General features: G+C 39.7%; 1 protein-coding gene across 1 annotated transcript; it reads left to right on the top strand.

The window, feature by feature from the left end:
- The first annotated feature begins 4215 nt into the window (after positions 1-4215).
- Positions 4216-6091, top strand: LOC119553783 (protein lin-9 homolog). The gene is made up of 3 exons (XM_037864391.1): positions 4216-4328; positions 4431-4670; positions 4755-6091. Exons 1-3 carry the CDS (start codon positions 4228-4230, stop codon positions 6082-6084), a joined length of 1671 nt encoding a protein of 556 aa, XP_037720319.1. The 5' UTR covers positions 4216-4227; the 3' UTR covers positions 6085-6091.
- Positions 6092-9193: the final 3102 nt, after the last annotated feature.

Below are 9193 nucleotides of genomic sequence, written 5' to 3'. Positions count from 1 at the left end.
AAATCCAGAATCCCGAGCTCCTCCCCTGTTTTGGCTAATGAAAGCGGACAGGGACTGCTGCAGCAGCGCTTAAGTCAATTTGAGTTTGACTCGGGCAGCGAATTCAGCCAGGACATCTCGGCATGTCTCAGAGTTTCTAAGGACATCGCAGGACAGCAAAGTTCAGCTAGCCAGGCGCGTGTTTCCGCTTAAAAGTTTTCTGTTTTTCCAGTTGCTGTCGTCAGCAATTGAGGCGCCCCAAATCCTCGACAGATTGTTGTTACTGCCTTCGCTGCGGTGTTGGCTAATTGCGATTTAATGACGATGACAATTTGATAAGAGGATTTGCTGCATTGTCCATCCGCCCCGTTGTCTACATTGAATCGGCCAAAAAGATCTACCAATTGATTCAGCCATTTCGATGGTACACCGCTATAAAATCGCAAAATATCTACAAAGTCGTAAATGCTTGATAAAAATGTATTTTAATTAAGAGTTTAAAACGAAGTTATGATTGAAACTTGTTATATTGTCTATACTTACATATATTTGTTATTTAATAAAATCTATTTAAATATAAATTTCTAGCAAAATCCTACTATTTGGCTTAGAGGAAAAGCATATTATATTCAAAGTGGTTGTATATACATTTTATTACAGTGCTTAAAACAAACATTGAATACTGTGATAAAAAATCTTGTCTATATTTACATATATTTGTTGTTAAATAAAACCTACTCTATGCTAATTAAGCTACTTGAGAACGTATCTAAGTTCTTTTGAAGCCCATTAATTCAAAATGAGTGTCTAGCCAACTCCCAAAATTGGTTACAGAAGAAATATGATAGATTGTTTTCTGTGTACGATGGAGACAATGCAATCACATGAGCATTTTTCGGGCCGGCGAACCGAAGGAAAACTGCGATAAAAAGCCAATGTCAGCAGCAGGAGCTGGAGGACGAGTCCAAGTCAAAGGCGCCTTGCCGCAGACAATGGCTGTAAAGTAACTGGAAAAATTGAACATGAATTGAAATAAAAGCGATAGTAATTGAAATCGAAAACCCGAGAAAATTCGCAGCACGGAATCATTGTCATTTTTGGTGCAGAAGCGAACGAGATTTCTGACTGTGTCATTAAAAAAGCCAAGCTTCAAGTTAAAATGTAGAATTTTTAAGAAGAAAGGGGAACATTTAAATTTTAAATTGTGAAACTCGTTGGCAGGCAATTTTAATTTCCAGAAAACCGAAACTCGATTTCTGCATATATAAATTTTCTTTTTCACCGATCGAATTGCGAAACCACAAAGGTGATATTTTACACGTCAGTGGTATTCATTTTTATTTTTATATACCCAATTTTTGGGGTTTTTATTGCGGTTTGTCCTACATTTCCCTCAGGTTCAAATTTGGTTTTACTTTGATGTGGGTAGCATTCGCATATATTTATAATTATTATTGGCATTTTCAAGGGCCGATTTGGACCCTTTTTTGTGGCCTTATGATAACGGTTGAAAGCGCCCCTCTTGTCAAATGACTTTTGATAAAAGAACCAAATAAAAAGCGAAAAATTGTTCAGCCCTCAAAAAGTTTTCGCCTGTCACTTTCGCGCTTTCAATTAATGCGACAAATGTGTGACTATATGGTATAAATATAAAGGAGCTTTCTCCCAGGGAGTATTTCCTTTTTGCAAGTCTGCGTTTTTTTTCGGCTGATACGTGACTTTCCCCAGAAAGTCAATGACTTTCGCAGACTCCCAAGTGGCTTTGTTATGTCCGTTGTAAAATCCCGCTTTAAAGACCAAACTCTCGAATCAATTAATATGTTCCATGGCCATGAAAATGGCGAGTGGCGATAAGCCAGCTTCACCCCATGTGGCCACTGAAAGTTGGCTATACAAACTGCTTCAATTTTAATGTCCTCAAACTGTCATAAACCGTAAATGCACAGTAAAAGCCATAAGTATAAGGCGGGGATGCTGCGAAAGACTCAGTCGTGTAGACGAGGAAGAAGCCAAGGCTGTCAGCTCAAGAATTTAAGTTCGACAAGCTTGCGAAACTATCTTACACTGAGAGCGATTTTTTCGAGAAATGAGTAAGAAAGTTTATTTAAATTAAGATTTTTGTTTTATTTGTTATGCAAAAGACCAATTCTAAATCACTATTACATACCATATTATAGAGGGTTCTACAGAATCAGTACCAGTACTTTGTAATTATTTGTAAAGGTGTCTAAAAGTATGCTTAAAAAAATACATCACAGTCTTTGGACCATTAATATATTGTGTTGCATAATTTTAGACACCTGTATAAAAGTTTTTAATATTCTACTGGTTTCTAATATAGCACCGTGTTTTTAGGGACCCCTTGGCAATTTGAACTCTTGTGTTTTTGGTTCATTGGCTTAACCTTTTTGTGAACATGATGTCAGGCGCTGTTGAACATTTAAGCCAGAACAAAGGCCAGTTTTTTTGGCCAAGTGCAAAAATGCCCCGCAGGCTGAAAGCGAGTCGGACCAAAAGCCAACAGGGTACATACATATAGCCACATGAGACTGCGTACATATATATGTACTCGTGCACATGAATAACCCGTTGGCACGACATATCATCGCCCATTCTGCTGGCTAAAATCTCTTGGGTGGGCGGTGTGTGGGCGTGGCAGGCTGCCTGCAGCTTTCATTAGTTCAATGTCAATGTTTTGTTTTGTGATCCTGGAACTGGAAAACCGGCGACAGCATGTGGTGCCCAACCATTTGTCTGGTTTGGATTTTTAATTTTAAGCGCATGTTGTTGGCCTCCAGCCTCGCTCTTTTCGCCACCTGTTTCACCTTTGCCCGTCTGCTGATTAAGTGAGTACTAGCTGCAGGTGTCCTGCATTAGGACAACCCGCTGCTCCTTCGAGGCAAAAGGAATGCAAATTAAAATTGGTATCTCCCCGCTTTGGTCTCCGGGTCTCTGGTTATCCGGATGTTCTGTGTGAACAGCAAATTGAATGAGGTGAGAAAAGCAATCGATATCCCGGTGGCAGGAGGAATCTTTAAGTTCCTTTAAGACTGGATATCCAATTTCCTTTTTCCCAGAAGCCAGCCACAACACGTGTCGGTGGTTTCGAGGCACTCGGAAAAACTCTTGGCGCTATATGTCAGGAATATAAAAATTATTGGTGTTTTGAAATCACCTAAATAGGTGTCTAAAAGTATACCAAACGCTAGATGGATTCATTTCAAAATAACATTATCTTTTTTTCCGGGATATCGCTGATCTTTCATTAGTTTAGTATGCAATATTTAACTTTGGTTTAAGGAAAAATAAAAGTATGATACTCAACAAATATTTAGTTTTAAACTTACCCGTATCAATTTTAAATTTTTGACGGTATTTAAAATACAAGATATGAAATAATGTTTTTACCCGTATGGTTTTTTTTAAACCTTTTTGCTTGGTAAATTATGATAACCATTAATAGATGTTTTAAGTGCACTCTCGAAATTAGGAGTACTTACCACATCACAGACACAGAAATTAGGCTAAAAGTGCGCAGCCAATAATGTTGTGCCACTTACGTAATCTGAAATTTGTTGGCGGCTGTTTTAGCCAGGGCAACAGTCGTATGCAAACTTTATTAATTACGCGCCCCAATGGCCAGTACGACCATCGACCATTTCGACCATGGAAGTCTTCTGCCAGTCCGGCGAAACTTTGGCTGTTTACTATTTTTCCTAAATTGAGTTTCGCCCACCCATTGTCGTGTTATGCAATTTTCACCAGCAGCGAAAATCAAACAAAAGTTTTCCAAATTAAAAATTCAACAGATTTCATTCGGAAAATCAACAGCTTCAGCACGTGCAATAACAAGAATCAAATCAATGAATTAAACAAGAAAAACAATGTTTGCTTGCGAAGCGGAAATGGGCAATAAAATGCATACCGATTTTCACAACAAAAAAATGCATATAATCCGATTTTTGTTGTTGGTCTGTGACATAAAATTGTGAACAGTCGATTGTGGCATTAAGATTTAATTTAATTTTTTTATTTAACAATCTAAAAATTCTACAAAATTGATTTTGAATAATCAATTAAGTGTTAAATAACACTATTTACAATGTGACCTTACCATATTATTATCTACTAAAATATGCGGGTATCCAGCATGTCTAGAGACCAAATGTCAAATGTCAATTAATTATTAATTCCGGAACATCATCTGATAAAATAATTTTAGAAAAAACCTTAGTAGACCGCTGCAGCATGTCAATTGAACCACAAACTATTAAGGTCTCAAAAAACCAAACTGAAAACTACGAAGAAAAAGAGTTCCTGGCTAACATTGGATTGCTGGCCACGACAACGTAAGAATTTTATATATATTATTTTGCAAATCTAATATTTCTTGCAGAGTATCCATGCATAAGCCATATAATTAACCTTAGGCCATCTGGTAATATTTGTAGAATGGCAGAGATTCGTCAACGTCAGCAGAAGAAACCTAAAAAACCAAAGCAAGACTGCGAAGAAGATGATTTATTTGTGAAGCGACCTGATTTTAGCAAGCGGAACTTGATGGTAGATGAGGTAGCTAGTCAGCTGAAGACTGAAACAAAAGAATGGTACCAAAACGATGGATGTTCTTCCGAAGAAGAAGGAGAAGAAAAGGAAGAAACGCATACCATTTGCTCCATACCGGGAAAGAGGTCAGTAGTTATAAGAAAGGCATCCATAAAGCCGATCTTCCCTAGAATTGCTTACGAACTTATGTGTCCCATATACTCCTATAGGTTGTACAACTTCCTGCAGCAACTCAGCTCACATCAGTGGATCTGGTGCGAGTTCGTGGACTCCTTTCTGGACAAACCGATCCTGGCCTGCTCCTACGACATGGAGCGCTTTATATGCGAGTGCTGTCCGATGCTGAAGACCCGCTACCTGCCACGCAGGGGATGGCAGCTGTTGCGCCGGAACATGGGAAAGGCCCGTCGATTCTCGCCAGCCTTCATCGAACAGGAGCGCCAGGAGATGGAGCGCTCGCGTCGCATTGTCCGGCAGCTGCAGCAGTATCGGTTCAACCACCAGGAGGACGGTCCCTACTTGGAGCTGCTGCCCAAGCGCATTCCCCTGCCCCTGGCCCCGGATGCCAAGGTCGTCGGGCTGCTGCAAGGACACTCCCTCAGGGGCATCATCGCTGGCCATGTCATGGACTACGATCCGCAGGACAGTAGCTATCTGGTTCGCTTCTCCAAAAATGGCACAACAGCCGTGCTCAGTCTGCAGGACTCACGTCTCTATACGGATCAGGACAACAGGACTCTGCCATTGTCCATTATGATGCACGGCATCAAATCGGCTCCATTCAAAACGGAGACGGCCAAGAACGAGAAGTTCGGTAATAAGAGGTATACCAAGGAGCTCCTCGAATCGGTGCTGCAGGTGAGGAAACTATTGGATGTTAAGCAGAAAACCGTGATGGAAATATCACAAATGAACGAGAATTTCGAGGGCGGCAAGGACTCCTCTACTTCGGGCAGTCGTCGCGATGCCAAGATGACACCTCAACGGGAGAAACTCCAGCGTCGCTATGCGGCCAATATGATAACCCTGCATCGGGTGAACTCGGATGTCCTGGAACCGCTGCACACCCTTTACGAGCACCTGGCCGAGTACCAAAAGCAGGAGGAGGAGCAGGAGGCCAAGGGAGGACGTCCCGCCAGCGAAGTCTATCAGAAGTGTCGCATGCAGGCAGAACTGGATCTCAAGACGGTCGGCAGTGAGAAATCCCTGAAGATAGAATCGGATCGCATCCGTGAGTTCGTCTGCAACCTACAAACCATACTCTATCTCAATGGCAAGATGGGTCGCGAGAACAGCGCCGATATGGAGGCGGTTCTGGCCGATCTGATATCCCATATGAAGGATAATGTCCCGCCCGCGCTGGGCGTCCAATTCGAGGACGCTCTGATGTCCCTGAATCCCCTGCGTCAGCAAGTGGTGGCCATGTTCAAGGCCATCCAAAAACCGGAACGCTTCCAAATCACCCAACAGGCTCCCATGCAAACGGAGGATGGTGTCTACAACTTTGTGGTCGAGGCACAGCCAGATCCCCCAGCCTAGGAACACATTTCTGGACCCTCTGAAACCAGAAACCTGAAATAAAGCCTCGCCCTTATTTATGGCTCAATTAGTTGGAGTGTCATGTGCATTGGGAGTTGGCAGTTTGTCGGCGGAGAAGCCTTACAAAGCTACCTCTTCCTCCTGGAGTTGCATCGCTGTAATGCCTTCGGAGTATTTATATCGATGGGCATTCGAGGGGGGAGGCACGTGGTTCTAGGATTTCTCTCAAAAGACGTCTTAAAATATACGTATACGTAAAAGTTTCCCGGGGGCACGTCCCACATGAAGTCAGCCGTAAAACAGTTGACAGATTGGCAAGCAAATATGTAATGTGTATGTGAACGGGACCGTTAGGAGTGCACTCCAGGAAAAATAGTCCCTAGGGAATTTAAAAATCTGGAACTTAAACAATATTCTCTGGGGCGTACATAGAGCTTAGCTTATTATAGTTGCCCCACATTCACTTATTTCAAAACAAACCAATCTAGATTTTGCAATTTTACTATACTTATAAATAAGAAACGATTAAACACAATATAATATTTACCGATTTAAAAAATTTATTAAATCAAAACTTTAAAATCTTATAAAAACAATATAATATTTAGTGATTTATAGAAATATATTAAATATCAAACTTTAAAAACTAATATGTATATATATCTCATTGGTAGTTATTTTTTACATATTCTATATAAATACTAAAAAGATTTGGTGCTTTAATCTACATTCAACCCGAGGTCCCTTACAAAAAGTAGGTATTCAAATTGTCCCTTTTGCATCCAAATTTTGTACTGCAACGCTGCAGCCACATAAATCAGCATTTACGAGTAAAGTGTTTTCTATTTTTTAATTACCAGATGGATGCACCATGCTCGTAAATTGTGTGGGTAAGCCAGTCCCAACGAGGAATTTTCCCATGCCCATGTGGCCACCATAAAGACATCATTAATATGCCTCCGGCTGCACTGCGTCCCCCTTTATCCCCCGGGAGGAGAAATGATCGGCAAAAGAGCTGATGGCGAGTGTCCTGCGGGAATGGACTCTGGCCATTTGGCTCTGGGATGTGTCGTCATCAGGACGCACACCAGCCAAGATGTTCGCATCCTCCATGGAATCCTGCCGAGCGGGCCGGCTCGTAAATATTTATAATGCGTTGAAGCTGCAGGGGCGGCGGAGACTACTGCTATAAATTTATGGAGTGCAGAATGCCTGGCAGTATACAACTGCGTTAAATGCTTTGGATATAAGGTGGTTAAATATAAATTAAATTATTTTAATAACAAAATAAATATTTTTCTCAGCCAAGTAAGCCGTGATATGTGTACATTTTCTTAAATGAGCATGGAAAAATCCATACCTTTATAAAGAATATACCCTAAAAAAAATATTAAATATGTTAATCATTTATTTTATTTATTTTACATGCTATAAGTTTTTTTGAACGCAAAGTATTATTTATATTATTATTATATTACATATATTTAGATATATTATATTATTATTATAATATTATATGATATATATTTCCAAAACATTTTAAAACAATTACCACCAATGCTATTTGCAATATTACAGCAAGTATATAACCATATGAAATTTTAATTTGGACATTACCTTTATTTCTGAACTCCAACTATCTATTTTTAACATCCCAATATCCTGGGAAACTTTAAGTACACCACTGAAAAAGTGGCCCAACTTGGTAGTTTGACATTAGGGATCCCCTGCGAGGAAAAACAGCAAACAAAAACGTAACAAATGGCAGCAAATAAATGTTGGCTGGACAACTTTATCCAGTCAAGTACCCGCCGTGGAAAGTCGAGTGGGAAAACTTGGCTACGCGTGCTAAATGAAATTCAATACGTCGCCTTACATAATGCATTCGAGATGACTAAAGTTTTTGTTGACACTCGATCATTAATTATATTTGCGCGTGGCGGGGCATCGTTTGTATGGAATTGAATCAATACATAACAGCTTAAGTGGCAACATATATATAATCGTGCATCCACATGCCGCTAGCAAAGCAATCGTATAAAAGCGGCAACCTAATTGATTAACGACTCTGAAAGGCTGGTGCGGATGTGGGCGCGGATGTGGCTGCGGATGTGGGATGGATTAATCCAAATACCAAGGAAACTTTCGCCACAAGCCTCTCAATTTGCTTTATTAAATTGTCATCTATGGCATGGCCTTTGGCTTTGGTTAAGTCATAGCGAGCCAAAAATTTGGGTCAGCAATTGCTCGCTGATTAGAAAGCCCTGGGGCGGAAGTGAAAGTGGGCGTGCCACGTTGGCAGGACTAGTGCTCTTGTCTTGGCCATGTTTTGTTGCCATGGGCTAATCATTTATCGCAGTGGGCTCTAAGAATACTTCTGGCATTATTCTGCCTAAAACTCGACGGGGGGTATACCGCAATTATTAAAATTGCTTTTATTTTAAGAACACAAAAATGAATACCCTATAAATTTGGTTGATAATCTAAAAATAAACATCCCATTTTGGTAACTTTTTAGCTCACCGACCTATAAAGCGAAAAATATGTTTATTATTTTATATTCCTAACAATTTAAAAACTGTCCTAAGCTTTTGCTTGCTCACAATAATGCATAAACGTAAGCCAAGTTGATTTAAATTCTTCTATTATTATTTGGCTGCTGTTAAATGGTCCATTAAGTATTAAGTATATCAAATAAATGTTAAAGTTTAATATGATTATTTTAAATGCAACGCTTTATGTAGCATACTTATTTGGTTTCCAGCTTTTAATCAGCTTATTGCCATTATTGTGTAATTGGTTTATTTGATACTGATGGTTGACCTTTTCAGTCGGTTACATAATAAATATAAAATTAATATTCCCCCACTTGGGAAATGTAAGCGCCTGTGTAAGTTTTGGTGAAGAAGAGCTGTAAGTGAAGCATTTTATGCGGTTGTAAATCAATGCGCGACAGTCTGAAACTCTACTCGTAATACACCTAGAAAAATTAGGTCATAACTAAGAGTACATTTTTAAATATTGAAAGAAAAATTATAGATTGTGAAATATTTTTAGGTGTCTAAGAAAAATTGCTCTATTGATATTTTAAGCAAAGAGTCGAGTATAT

Source organism: Drosophila subpulchrella, chromosome 3L (genome assembly GCF_014743375.2).
Source record: "Drosophila subpulchrella strain 33 F10 #4 breed RU33 chromosome 3L, RU_Dsub_v1.1 Primary Assembly, whole genome shotgun sequence".
Classification (NCBI taxonomy): domain Eukaryota; kingdom Metazoa; phylum Arthropoda; class Insecta; order Diptera; family Drosophilidae; genus Drosophila; species Drosophila subpulchrella.
Note: the sequence above shows the minus strand (reverse complement) of the source record. Positions and strands in the feature narration are given on the sequence as shown.